The 14,657-nt window shown below is 47.4% G+C and overlaps 2 protein-coding genes across 3 annotated transcripts; both read left to right on the plus strand.

Annotated features, from left to right (window-relative positions):
- The first annotated feature begins 6,481 nt into the window (after positions 1 to 6,481).
- LOC109770106 (mitochondrial outer membrane porin) lies at positions 6,482 to 9,809 on the plus strand. Its single transcript, XM_020328819.4, has 6 exons — positions 6,482 to 6,677; positions 6,798 to 6,865; positions 8,042 to 8,152; positions 8,238 to 8,327; positions 8,402 to 8,610; positions 9,263 to 9,809. The coding sequence occupies exons 1-6, from the start codon at positions 6,632 to 6,634 to the stop codon at positions 9,564 to 9,566; spliced, it is 828 nt and encodes a 275-aa protein (XP_020184408.1). The 5' UTR covers positions 6,482 to 6,631; the 3' UTR covers positions 9,567 to 9,809.
- A 95-nt stretch (positions 9,810 to 9,904) lies between these two features.
- Positions 9,905 to 13,936, plus strand: LOC109770105 (isochorismate synthase 2, chloroplastic). 2 transcript variants are annotated; one of them, XM_020328818.4, is made up of 15 exons: positions 9,905 to 10,462; positions 10,552 to 10,805; positions 10,914 to 11,031; positions 11,145 to 11,261; positions 11,336 to 11,482; positions 11,705 to 11,779; positions 11,850 to 11,918; positions 12,111 to 12,229; positions 12,348 to 12,405; positions 12,549 to 12,659; positions 12,794 to 12,878; positions 12,977 to 13,074; positions 13,169 to 13,261; positions 13,344 to 13,428; positions 13,560 to 13,936. In XM_020328818.4, the coding sequence occupies exons 1-14, from the start codon at positions 10,166 to 10,168 to the stop codon at positions 13,416 to 13,418; spliced, it is 1,716 nt and encodes a 571-aa protein (XP_020184407.1). In that variant the 5' UTR covers positions 9,905 to 10,165; the 3' UTR covers positions 13,419 to 13,428; positions 13,560 to 13,936. The 2 variants fall into 2 exon arrangements, 1 of the variants encoding a protein (XP_020184407.1); XR_002234495.4 differs by having other exon boundaries at positions 10,069 to 10,462; positions 13,156 to 13,261.
- The last annotated feature ends 721 nt before the right edge of the window (positions 13,937 to 14,657 follow it).

The raw sequence follows: 14,657 nt of genomic DNA on the forward strand, positions 1-14,657 counted from the left end.
GAATCTTGTCAACATCCAACACCACTACAAGGTCTGGGGCAGCGACAAAAACAAACTGAACTCCCTGGTTGACCTAGCCTCGGCCATCATCGGCCCCTACTACATGAAGATGAAGAATGAGATCAATAAGGACAAGAACGCCTGGCACAGTGTGTGGCATGAGAGAGTGGATGAACAACATGTCAAGTACGCGGCCATGGACGCGTACACAAGCTACGCGATATACAGGTGGATCGTTGACATGAGGAAGTGTCTTCTTTCTGCCCCAGACGAGGGATCGAGCCACAAAGCAGTGGCGGGAGCGTCACAAGAAGTAGATGACTAGACGATCGTTTCTCCTACTTTAGAATGCATGCAATTGTTTATTGAGGTGTGTGCGAATGATCTGTATAGTCACTTATGTAATTGGATGTTTATTTCAGCTATATATATATACATACATGTTATTCTATCGTAGGCAGAGCAAATCACACGGCTTATTAGCAACAATTGTCTCTGTTATTATTGGTCTTCGCACATATTTCTGATTATGGACCTGTTTGCCACGTATCACACACATCTTGTTCAGTTGAACCGTTTCCATTATGTTGCCTAATCACACACAGTTCATCCTAGTGAACCATATACTGTATATCGCACACGCCTTCATCTGGCTGCTCGTTTATTTTGTTCCTCCTCATCCCAAACAGTTAATTGAACTAAACCGTATGCCCTGCATCGCACACACAACAAAAATCTGAACTGTGTTTAATGCATCCGTCATCGCAAACGTTTTGCACCTTTTTTGACTGTTTTTTTACACCACCGTTTGCGATTATGGCATCGCACACAGTTTTGTCGAAGGGTCTCTGATCATAGTGTCGCGTTTGGACCATCCTGCAGTAGTGACGTATCAACGTGCCACCGTATTTCGCAAAAAAAGTTTCCCCCTGACAGCTGGGACCCACCAGCTACATCTTCGCACGCAAGGAAGTGCCTCCTTATCCTCCCTGACAGTCGGGACCCACCTGGTCGAAGCGTACATAGCGTTGTCACTCTGGTCGCGAACGTGTACGTACATACTGGTCGATCGGCCTGTCTGTAGGCTGCAGCGATGAACCGTGGCCGAGTAAGGAAGGACACGTGTCGTAGTAGAGGCGCGCACGTAGCATGTCACGCAGTCCCATTAATATCGTGTACACGTACGTACAGCCAAGGTGCAAGAAAGTAAATACGGCCACGTACGTACATACGGGCGAGGTCTCAAACGACTACTCGCGCATACGTACGGCCAGGGCTCGTGTACATGGAGAGGCAGCGACGGCGTCCTGTTCATCGACAGCCAACCGGCTGGGTCAGAACGGAGAAACTGCGTCATCGTGTTCATCGGGAGGCAATGGAATGCGTCGTGTTCATCGGGAGCCAACCGGCTTGGACGGAACAGCCGATCGAAACGAGGCCCGGCGTACCGCAGAATGGAGGAAACGGCCTAGTGTTCGACCGCCTACGGTCGAAACGGGATCTTGTTCACCGGGAGGGGCGTGGCATACCGCAAAACGGAGGAAACGGACTTCTCTTCGACCTCCTACGTCGAAATGGGGTCTTGTTGATTGGGAGGGGTGTGGCGTACCACAAAACGGAGGAAACAGAGTTGTGTTGGAGCGCTACGGTCGAAACGGGGGTCCTGTTCATCGGGAGGGGTGTGGCGTACCGCAAAACGGGACTCCACGGACTACTATTCATCTCCACCGTCGACCTCCTCCAGCCTCCATGGGCTAATGTTCATCCACCATCGACCTCCTCCAGCCTCCACCTGCGACTGTTCATCCACGGGCTCCTGTTCATCCAGCCTCCACCGACTACTGTTCAACCAGCCCTCTCCATGGGGTCCTATTCAACCACCCCTCCATGGGCTACCGGTCATCCAGCCCTCCACCAGCTACTGTTCAACCAGCCCTCTACGGGGTCCTGTTCATCCACCCCCAACCGGCTCGATCGGAGTCATGTTCATCCAGCGGCAACGGCCTCTACTACCACGGGGTTCTGTTCATCCAACCCCCACCGGGAACTGTTCATCAAGAGGCAGCTTCGATCGGCTTCAGTTAGCAGCAGTAGCGAAGGAATCACTCTGGTTTAGTTAACAGCAAGGGATCGATCGGGGTTCAGTAACGTAGCTAGTGTAATAGCTCGGGTTCAGTTAGAGTCCAACGCCTCACTCGGGTTCAGTTAGAGCGCAACGCCTCACACACACGCGCGTACGTGTACGAGAGAAACACGCAAACCTCCGTGCATCGCTCGGCCCCGACCACCCACCGTAACCGGGAACTCCCCAATATTTTCCTCGCCCTCGCTTCTACCACGGTTTTTTCCGTCATGGACGGCCCAAAGAATGTCATGCAGCTGCGTCTCCGGCCCGCCCAGGACGAAAAGCCCATTTTATGTCATGTTTTTTGTCATAGAAGTAGGAGCCCACCACATCTATGATGATACTGGGTTTTGTCATAATTATCATCATAGAAGTGTCATAAGCATGACAGCAAAAAAATTCGTTCGGCCCAAAATGTCACAGATGTGTCTTTTTTTGTAGTGAGAGTATTCAACCCGAATTTATAGATTCGACACAAGGGGAGCCAAAGAATATTTGTAAGTATTAGCAGCTGGGTTGTCAATTCAACCACACCTGGAGATTAATTATATGCAGCAAAGTGATCAGTAGCCAAGTAATATGATAGTTTTGATAGTAGTAGCAGCAGCAATAGGAACGGTAACGGTGATAGCGGTAGTTTTGTAGTAAGTGCAACAGTAACGATAGCAGTAGTAACTTAGCAAGAACAATATAAGAGGAATTCGTAGGCATTGGATCGGTAATTTGTTGGATGATATTCATCATGTGATAGTCATAACCTAGGGCGATACGACACTAGCTCCAGTTCATATAGGCATGTATTCCGTAAATAGTCATACGTGCTTATGGAAAGAACTTTCATGACATCTTTTGTCCTACCCTCCAGTGGCAGCGGGGTCCAATTGGAAACTAAGGGATATTAGGGCCTCCTTTTAATAGAGAACTGGAACAAAGCATTAGCACACGGTGAATACATGAACTCCTCAAACTACGTTCATCACCGGGAGTGGTTCCGACTATTGTCACTCCGGGGTTGCCGGATCATAACATGTAGTAGGTGACTATAACTTGCAAGATCGGATATAGAACATGGATATAATGGTGATAACATAAACGGTTCAGATCTAAAATCATGGCACCCGGGCCCAAAGTGACAAGCATTAAGCATGGCAAAGTCATAGCAACATCAATCTCAGAACATAGTGGATACTAGGGATCAGGCCCTAACAAAACTAACTAGATTACATGATGAATCTCATCCAACTCCTCATCGACCAGCGAGCGTACGAAGGAATTACTCACTCCCGGTGGGGAGCATCATGGAATTGGCGATGGAGAAGGGTTGGTGATGACGAAGACCGAAGATCCCCCTCTTAGGAGCCCCAAACGGACTCCAGATCTGGCCTCACGATGAAGAACGGGAGGTGACGGTGGCTCCGTCTCGTGGAACGCGATAATTCTTTCTCCCTGATTTTTTCTGAAAAAATGTGATTCTATAGCGTAGGTTTCAGCGTCTGCGGGGCCACCAGGTGGGGACAACCCACCTAGGCGCGCCTGGAGGGGGCACGCCCTGGTGGGTTGTGCCCACCCAGGTGCCCCCCTCCGGTGGTTCTTGGCTCTAAATTCTCATATATTGCATAAAAAATCCTCGCAAAGTTTCGTTCCATTCCAAGAACTTTTATTTATGCACAAAAAACAACACCATGGTAGTTCTGCTAAAAACAACGTCAGTCCGGGGTTAGTTTCATTCAAATCATGTAAATTAGAGTCCAGAACAAGAGGAAAAGCGTTAGAAAACGTAGATACATTGGAGACGTATCAGATACGTAAACAAACAAATCATTGAAAATTCATCTCTTGAATTATTTTGCAACTTCCGGATGTATACTTCAACAAAAAGTAGAGACGGTAAGTATTCTACCCGCTTAGTGCATCTCCAACGGCAACACGCAATTTCCTCCCACATCCGTCCGTGGACAGGGGGACCAGTCCGCGGACACAGATGCGGGAGGACGCCATCCAATGCTACCTGCATACATTTTTTTTCAGGAAACCGGATGAAATTCATGCAAACACGACCGGATTTCCTACAAACATGATAGATTTCATACAAACATGGCGGATTTCATTACAATTTGAACAAAATAAAATACTCGCCCCAAAACCTATCCGACTGCAGCGACGTGTCGTCCTTCATCTACCGTCTCCATAAGCACCGGTGATAGGACCGATGAAGTGAAGATGCGGTCTCCGGCGAGGAAGAGTAGAACGTGGGAGACGAACCGGCCCACATGGGACACAAGGCACCACCGCCTCCTATGGCCTACTCATCCTTCGAGGAGTTCGCGACCTGTTCGTCGCCGGTGGACGTGAGGTCCACGATGGAAATGGTGGTGACAGCGATGTCTTCCTCCCACCGGGCCGACTGATGGTTCATCGGCAGCATGTAGGAGGCGCAACTGGCGTTGTTCTCTCTCTGCGATCGCCTGCAGCTGCACCTCCACGGTGGCCACTTCCTAGCTAGCGATAGCTTGAGCGCGGACGACATCGTAGATGGCACGTTGCTCCGCCACGAAGTTGGGGTTTGCCACGACCATGGCCTCCTCGCTTGCGCGCTTGCCATAGATCTGGCCCTCCGCTAGCCGGTGATGCTCTAGGAGGAATAGGTTGTATCGTTGTTCCTCCCGCGCCTACTGGAACACCGACAGAGACGCCGACGCATGTTGCACCTCTGCCATGGCGGCATTGTAGTGCGCATGCGCCTGCTCCATGGTGAAGCCAGCGTGCACAGGAGGCGCGGGAGCCAAGGCGGAGTCGTTGGAGCCCGTCTCCATCGTGGTGTCATCCTCGTCGTCGGAGATCTCGGGCGAGCTGGCCGGCAAGCTGACCTCCTTCCCCCTGGCATGGCGGCTATGGCAGGCGGCGGCAAGGGCGGACACCGCGTACTTCATCTCCGACGACAAACTACTCCATAGTGCTTTCCCGCTGGTGGTCATGGAGGATGTGGAGGAAAGGAGGAGGATGTGGAGCAGATGTGTTGTGTTGTGGAGATAGTCGGGTGTGGCTGCCCTTAGCGGATTCCAGTGAGGCCAGACGTCTATGCGGAACACTGAAGTGGGTTTCTTGGCCGGCGAGCCTGCTTAATGGCGGCATGCGGACGGACGGGGTATTGAACGGGCGTGGTAGATATTCGTCCTGTCCTATCTAGTCACACGTCTCCGGCATTGAATAGGCGTGGACACCGAAGGCGCGTCAAGGGCGACACTCTCGGCCGGCGAGTTGCGTCAATGCCGACACCCGTGAGAGGTCGCGTCCGCTCTTCAGTGCGGAGCAGCCGCTCTACATCGGCATGAATGCAGGCAGCTGGTGCGCGGGCGCGAGAGAAGGGGTTTGGGTGGGCCAGGGTGGTCAGAAGAGGGCGTGAGATCGGTCTGGACTCCCGCAACCCCCCTCCCCCACGCTTGTCTTCGGTTTATGGGAGAAATAGTGTCCAGACCGCTCCGCCTACCGATACAGGTCGGCATTGGATGATTTTCCGCTGTCCGGACAACACGATTCGTATGGTTGCGGGTCCGCCTTGAAAATGCCCTTAATCAATCCAACATCTGTTAGAAGAAATCTAAAGTAGTACCCAAATAGACAAGATCAATCAAAAAGTAGCACTTTTGGGGATGTCATGTGAATTATACATGTTGACCCGATCAAGTACCTCTTGATGAACCAGGGGAAAAAAGTCGACAAAAGACATGTTATTTACATCCGCAAAAAAGAAAGACATGTTATTTAGGCCACATGATTGGAAAAGAATAAACCCTTTTGATTCTCTCTGTATTCCAAAGGACTACACATAATGTATGCAACTTTGAAAAACCAACAAAAATACTAAGGACACAACACAAGCAACACATATAGCAGCCTTAGCAGGACATCACATGTCCACTTGTGCGTTTTCTTATCTCAAATTGCACATTAATTAAACTATATGCAAAACCACAATAAGCCAAATTAACATGTGCTGCCCCGGTCCGAAATTAGCTGACGTTTTCTTATCTAGCACTGCGGACGGAACAAGTACAAAACGAAAAACATCGCAACGACCAAATACACCGATTGTATTTTTTTTGGGTGTGTATATGCGTGCACCAACCTGTATATATGTTTTTCTATTGTTGCAAAAGACCTGCATATATGTTGGTTTTTCTAAACATGATTTTGCCAAAACATGTTTGCATGAGCATAGCATGAAAGAGTCTTCTAACTAGAATGACAAAATAATATCGCAGGAGTCGTGTGGAAACCCGAAAATGGGCGACAAAAACAAAACATTAAGCTAGGGTTTTATGAGGGCCCACGCGCAGCCGCAGCCGCTCTCGCCATCGCCGCGTGCGGCGTAGAATTTCTCCGCCTTTATTCCCCCTCCTCCCCCGCTCCTTCCCTCCCCTCCACCACCTATCCGCCGCCTCCCCCCACCCTCCACAAACCCACGCAGCTCCAGCGGCGCAGGCGCATCCCAGCTCACCGGCGGAGATGGGCGGCCCAGGCCTCTACTCCGGGATCGGCAAGAAGGCCAAGGGTGCGTTCCCGATCCTACGACCCCTTCCGCTCGACCCGCGTTCGTGGGATTTTTTCCCCTCCGAGCTAGATTCCTCCCTGTGAGATGTGCTGATTGATGTTGCTCGCTCGCTCGCTGCAGATCTGCTGTACAGGGACTACCAGACCGACCACAAATTCACCCTTACCACCTACACCGCCAATGGCGCCGTAAGTGCTCCTCGACACCTTGTCTCTTCCTGCTACGTTTTGCCAGGTCGCGTCGTGCGAGAAAGAGACGCGGTCTGATCCGGGCTCTAGGAGATTATTGGGTTTCCTGATCTGTTCGCGCGGTTTATTGTCGTTCCGTGTGATCCGAGTGAATGATCGCTGGGCAGTGGTTTGACGACCTCTGTCTCTGGGTAGCGCGAAGTATTGCGATAGGTATATTGCTGCTTATGGCTTTGCTGATTTGTTGTGGTTTGCATTTGTTTGGCTGGTAGAAGAATTTATTCCTGCTGTCTAGGACTTCGGAGAATGGGATGGAACTCAATGTGCTAGCCTTGTCATGGTCCTGAATTCATCGGGGAGTTGTATCCCAATAATTTATTATAGAATGCACGCTTAATATGTATGGTTTTGCTACAGCACATCTGTATGTGCCCTAAGTATTGCACGTCCAAGTCCTAAGTCATTGATTTTATACGGAGATTTGTGTGGGTATTTTCTTTTCCTTTTTATGTTTAATTGAGTCATTTAGATGTGCAATAACTAGGGCACATCGGCAGACCCTACGAAGTCATCAACATAGGGCTGGAGCCTGGAGAACAATAGCTGCATTACTGTCTTATTGAGGTAGCTATCTTGCGAGTAGTTACAATCACAACAATATTTAAGGATTGTTGTACCACGTTTTCTGGGGCTGTAGCTGGGGCTTTTCTGTCATTGTTAATCATGGAATACAGTCATTTGTTAGACCAAAAGAAATGGGCTTATCCAATGTTCCAAAAGCTATTCTACTTTATTCTGGGCGTTTCCTTATTTTGGTGTGGCTGGGGGAGGTGTGGGTTCTGATTTGTTTTCCATCGAAAATAAAATAAGATATAAATCTTCAGTCTGATGCAACTGGATTTATGCTGTCATCAATCTCTTCAACAAATGATATGTTTCTTCAAATTAGCATTTTAGTGGATGCCACCCCATTCTTAGAACATAATCTTTGTGTAAAGTGCCATCACAGTGAAATATGATAGTGTCACCGATGCAGTACTGTACATATCCTAGCGTTCTCTTGATATTACTTTTTTCTTGTGACAACTGCTGTTGTTTTGACATTTCTATGGTAACGGTGTGGTACCTATGATATAAGTTCTATTGTCAACCTTTTCTTTGAATTTCTCTATGCAGGCAATTACTGCTACCAGTACAAAGAAGGCTGATCTTATACTCGGTGAGATCCAATCACAGATCAAGAACAAAAACATCACTGTAGATGTGAAGGCCAACTCAGCATCGAATGTATGTCTCTCTCTCTCATCAAACATTATAATTATTCTGTTGTGTTTCCAGCTTTTAGTACTGACTGTCTAGTTCTCTTGGGCAGGTCATTACTACAATTACTGCTGACGATCTTGCAGCACCAGGGCTGAAGACCATCTTGAGCTTTGCTGTTCCTGATCAGAAATCTGGAAAGGTGGTACCCTAACCCTCAATGTAATGGTTTCTTTATTGGTTGTTGCTTATGTTTGATTCGTTCTTTGTTTGCAGGTTGAGCTCCAGTACTTGCATGATTATGCTGGTATTAATGCAAGCATTGGCTTGACTGCCAATCCTGTAGTCAACCTCTCCGGCGCGTTCGGAACTAGTGCTCTAGCTGTTGGTGCTGACGTGTCGCTTGATACAGCCACCAAGAATTTCACCAAATACAATGCTGCACTTAGCTACACTAACCAGGATCTTATTGCATCCCTGAACCTGTGAGTTTTCAAGATCTATCTTTGTAAATTAGGATTTACAAGTACTATTACTTTGCCAATCTTAGCATATTTGATCCTTGTGACATCTTCATAGGTACGTGATCTAAATGCTCTTATATGTCTTTACGGAGGGATTAGATGTTAATCACTATTTGTTGTATCTCACTTAACAAGTTATTATTCAGTTGAGACAGTATACAAATAGCTAAAATATAACTTTTCAAGGTCTTTTTTGTGTTATATTAGGCCATTCTTTATCATCTATCATTTGCTTGGTAGTTGCAACATGTTGCTAACAAACTCTTGTATCATTGCAACCACAAATAAAACTGGTCTAGCAAGCAGTTGCTGTGTCCTTTTATTCGTTTTTTTCTTCAAATCAGACATATCCTTTCTCAACTAGCTAATATTGATCAGCGTCCCTCGAAGAATACAGGTTGTGACCTGTTAGATTCTTTAGTCCAAACCAATTAAACGAGCTCTTGTTCTGATTTTTATCGTATGTTTGGTAGTTAAAACATGGACTTCCTTTAGCATCCTCAGAAGAATCAAAATGTATACGGGCTGATGCAGTTAACGAGGAACTAACATCAACTCTCGGTGCACTGTTGGCTAGTTCCCGCTAACGATTTTAATTGAAATATTCTTGCAGGAACAACAAGGGAGACAGCCTGACCGCATCCTATTACCACATTGTGGAGAAATCCGGCACAGCTGTCGGGGCAGAGCTGACCCACAGCTTCTTGAGCAACGAGAACAGCCTCACCTTCGGCACCCAGCATACCCTGGACCCGCTCACCCTTGTGAAGGCCCGCATCAACAACTCTGGCAAGGCCAGCGCGCTGATCCAGCACGAGTTCAGGCCAAAGTCGCTGTGCACCATCTCGGCGGAGGTGGACACCAAGGCCATCGAGAAGAGCTCGAAGGTCGGAATCGCGATTGCTCTCAAGCCTTAATGGCGAAGTCAAGCCCCTCTTCTCTAAGCTCTCAGGGGTGTTCCTCGGTTTCGGATGAAATCGGGGCGGGTTGACAATACTTCACACGCCTTGGGCGCGTTGTTGCAGTCTGTTAGATTTGAAGAACTGCCGTGTTTCATTCCTGAGGAATTTTGTCTTTGCTCGGTGTAGTGCCTGTCCGTTGAGCCACACTTCTCAGTAATAATTCAAGCTTTGAAAATTCTGAACTTGATTCAGCATTCATTCATCTCTTCCATTTCCCACCCCAAATTTTGAACTTCCTATGGTAGTCTACTTTGCTAGGCAGAAGATATTAATGCCTGAATTGAGTCCTTGTTTGGGCCATAATATACACATCTTGAACTGCGATGAACGGCCGACTGGTTCGCCACGTCGGAAAGTGTCGTGCAAACGTGAGGCTGATCGGCTGGCCACGTGGGCGGAAGAGGAGATTTACGTTTGTGCCACTTATCCCCATGAGAATCGTCTCTTATCTCCTCTGGTTTCCCTCGCGACGAAACATGCATCGGCGTCTACGTGCGTGGGGTACTAGATAGTGTCTCGCTCGAGATCATATCTTCGCGGCCGCAGCGTCAGCAATGTCACCGTCTTCGTCGCTCTACTCCGGCCGCCTCCTTTTCTCCCGTCCGGCGTCCAAGGGGCTCGTACGTCGTCTCCTCGCTCGCGATGGGAGCAGGTGGGTCAGGCCGTCGTGCTCCCTGTCTATGAACGGTTGCGCAGCCGGCGCCAGCGACTTCGGCGCGGTGACCATGTGCGAGACGAGGGCCCTGCCGGCCGCGTCGGCGCCGCAGGAGGCCGTGGGGCAGCTCAGGGCCGCCGTCGCCGCGCTCAACGCCGACCCGCCGGCGTCCTCCTCCGGCATCATCCGCATCGAGGTAGCAAAAGCACATATCCCTCGTCAATGGCGCGTGTGGTGTGGAACTGCGTTTGATCGTATTCGTAATGGGGACGCGCGCGCACGCAGGTGCCGATTCGGCAGCGAGGGGACGCCATCGAGTGGCTGCAAGCGCAGAGGCAGAGCTCCCTGCCCCGCTGCTTCTTCTCCGCCCGGGCACCGCTGCCGGATACGCCGGCGCTCGCCGTGGGCAGCAGCAGCAACGGCAACGGTAGCCACAAGGAGCAGTGGGAGCAGCCGGTGAGCGTCGCCGGCGTGGGGTCGGCGGTCTTCTTCCGCGGCACGGACCCCTTCTCTCTCCACGACTGGCGAGCCATCAAGAGGTACCCAAAAACTCACTACCTACTCAATGAGCCATTCTTTTTTGAATTGAATGAACTATGTGAAAGCTTATCTTAGAATGGTGTTCCTCCTCTTCTTTGTCCGTGAAGATTTCTTTCAAGGGATTGCCCGATGATCCGCGCCTACGGCGCCATCCGCTTCGACGCGTCGAGCGACGCCTCGGTCGAATGGGAAGACTATGGCGCATTCTACTTCGTTGTTCCACAAGTAAGACTATCCGCGACTGGTGACGAATTTCATTCTGCATGATCAATGCAATGTGCATGTGTACTGGCTGCTTCTTTCAAGTGTGTGTAATGTAAAAATGTACTGCATTGCAGGTTGAGTTCAGTGAGCTCGAGGAGGGCTCGGTTCTAGCGACGACGATTGCGTGGGATGACTCGCTTTCTTGGACATATCAGAGCGCAGTGGACGAGCTCCAATCAACATTGCACGAGGCATGACATGTTATTTCTGTATTGTCATGTGGAAGATAGCAAGTTAGCAGCCACTAATCTGAACTTGTATGCAGATATCACCGTGTTCAGTTAAGGTGAACAGGTCCACGCTACAAACCGCCATCGTAAATCTCAATCATGTCCCCACCAAGGCGTCTTGGGATCTTGCTGTTACTCAAGCTCTTCGGATGATCAAAGGGAGCCAAACGGAATTAGTCAAGGTAAACCATTCATTACGTCACTGTCTGCCAAAACAAAAACTAGGCGAGCAAATTTTTTACCTGTCTTTTTGCGAGTACAGAGAGGTTTAGTTCGACCAATGTATTTCAAATCTGATATTTCTGTCAATGCTAGAATTTTCCAGTTTGTTAAAGAACATACTACTTGTTTTCCATTCTTGTTCACCACATATTTTGAACTTGCCAATGGAATCTTTTCTGCAGGTTGTGCTAGCAAGGTGCAGCAGGTACATCACTGATACTTGCATCGACCCTCTGGAGCTGTTAGCTTGTCTGAAGGTATGTTGTATTGTTGTCCCCTCCCCTCATTGTTTACGAGAAGATCATCCTGCGACTCTTGTGTATACAGGTTGAGGGCCAGAATGCCTACCAGTTCTGCATACAGCCATCTGATGCTCCTGCATTTGTTGGAAATAGTGTATGTCTTCTGCGATGCACTTTCCTTTCTTCCTGATATACCCGACCTTCCTTCATATCATGTATAGTCAGAATCCTGTTTAGAGATAGGTCTTTTTTATGCCTTGTGCATTGTTTATCTGTATATTTGCTCTAGCACTGTTAAATAACTCTGTTCTAACTATTGCTAATTTTATCCAAACATTCTGAATAGCCAGAGCAACTATTTCACCGGAAATACTTGAACATTTCCAGCGAGGCTTTAGCCGGTACGCGAGCAAGAGGGAAAACAAGGGCTGATGATTTTCAAATTGGCCAGGAATTGCTTCTAAGGTTTGTTTCCCCTCTTTGTGTTTGTAATCATAAGATTGACATATTTCCGAAATTTTACGGTGATATCGGCACCTTGTACGAAGACCAGACTGGTCAGTAATGTAAATAATTCTTGCAGCATCAAAGAGGACACTGAATTTACTATTGTACGGGACAGCATAAAGAAGAAGCTTGAGGCAAGTTAAGTTTCACAGTCCAATTTCAGATATGATCCTGGACTAGTTTGCTTTGCTCTTGGCACTCAGCAGTAATGCTTTTCAGAAAACAAAATATGGTGACTGTAATTTTTGCTGAACCAGTGGATCTAATCTGAGTGCAGATGATCTGTGATGAGGTTGTTGTCAATCCCAGCAAGGCCCTTCGGAAACTTCCAAGAGTACAACATTTGTCAGCTCAATTAGCTGCAAGATTAAGAAATGAGGACGACGAGGTAATCTATGATCCGAACATTCTCTGGCACTTGGATATGTAGGGATCATTTGAATTTTCTTTTGCCTTGGATTATTGGAGACATCGACTAGTGTTCATACAATAGACCACTGATACTTTGTGCTGGTATTGCAGTTTGACATCCTAAATGCTCTTCATCCAAGCCCAGCTGTTTGTGGTTTGCCCACTGAAGAAGCGCGCCAATTCATACGAGATTATGGTGTGTACTTGTATTCTGGCTAAAATTATTATCTGTAAAATAACATATGCAACCTATTAATGCTGATCTCTGAATGCTATTTTTTGATGTTGTTGCAGAAATCTTCGACCGTGGAATGTATGCTGGACCTGTTGGTTGGTTTGGTGGAGCTGAAAGTGAGTTTGCTGTTGGGATTAGATCAGCACTACTTGGAAAAGTAAATAAAACACATGTCATCAATATTTGTGTAAACCTTATCCTTCTTAACTATCCTAATTTAGAAGCATAAGTCACCTAGCTGTCTTGTCCAGGGATATAGCACTTTAGTTTATGCCGGTGCCGGGATTGTCGAAGGTACAAATCCATCTTTTGAATGGGATGAGCTTGATCTCAAAGCATCTCAGGTAGTCTCTGTCCAACGTCATGACTGTTATTACTGACTTCTATTTGGAATGCTAACACGTTAGATTTTATGACTATTTTCAGTTTGCAAAGTTGTTGCAGTATCAAGAACATCATATTTGCTACCAAGAGGCAGGAAACATGGGGACATTGATTTGAACTGTAACTAGTAAGTCATCAGAGATTACAGCACTTAGTAAGAGGCGGGAAATTGCGTTGTCTCAATTATATAGAATGTCTACAACTTCAGTTTGTATCTGACATTATGCCCGATGTGTTTATTTTGAACTCCTTCTACAGGGAAGTTTTGATTTGTTGGGAAGATTCCAAATGGAGTTCATATCTGTTTATGTGCGTGCGTTGTAAACTTCAAAAGATTTCAGCCTGATTTGCATGGCTCTTGAAGATGCAATCACAGAAATATCGAAATATCGATTCGAGGAGATGACAGTGATGATAGTCGTGGAGCGTACAAAAGATTAAATAAAAGCATATTAAATAATTATGTACAATGATTGTAACAAGTCAGTTTAGTGCAAAGTGTATATTACCATTCTTTTGACTTCTTCTCTGGCCTTGTCCAATTGCTTATATGATCTGGATGCTTCTTGTTGCAAGCATAATGTACCTGATGCATTATTTTCATCTGATGGGCAATGACATAGATCATTCATTTATATTTGTAAGAACAATTCTTAGTCCAGTTGGTGCCCATTGCAGTGATTCTTACAGAGTGTGGCATAGTCTCTGAGCCCATGATCCTCTTTCTCATTCAACTGTAGTCACAAAAAAAGGCCAACCTCACACTGTCACACAAAGCCACAACTTTTGGAAAATTTCCCAAGCAACCACAATTTCTAGGACAAACCTGACATGCATGGTCCACATTGCAGCTCCCACGTGGAAGAAGATAGAAAGATTAGTGGAGTTGGGGTTGGGATTATACAAAATCGGGGATTTGCGGTACCCCCTCTGATCGAAGTTGTACTAAGTGAGTGTCAATTAATTTGGATCGAAGGGGGTAGGATAAATTGGAGTCAACACAACTTAACTTTTTTGCAGGTTATCTTCAGAGCTGCAGCTTGGATCCGTACGTGGTCCTTACTCACTCCTATGGACTCCAGGGAGCCTTTGGTTACTGGGTGCAACCAATGGGAGATGGTGGCTCGGGCTATATTCAACCGGTTCGGATGGCGGTCGCATAACAGGATAGGAGTCTAGAGAGATTGTCCTCATTATTACCGTACCGGTTGTCTTTGTCCGCTTGTACTTTTCAGTTTTTATGCCTTGTGCTTTGCTCCGTTTGCGAGCTGTAAGACCTTTGCGGTGATACTTTCGGGATTTTTAATAAAAGGGTTGCATGCATCATTATGATGCAGAGGGCGGGGGTATACCTCC

Source organism: Aegilops tauschii, chromosome 5, assembly GCF_002575655.3.
Source record: "Aegilops tauschii subsp. strangulata cultivar AL8/78 chromosome 5, Aet v6.0, whole genome shotgun sequence".
Taxonomy (NCBI): Eukaryota; Viridiplantae; Streptophyta; class Magnoliopsida; order Poales; family Poaceae; genus Aegilops; species Aegilops tauschii.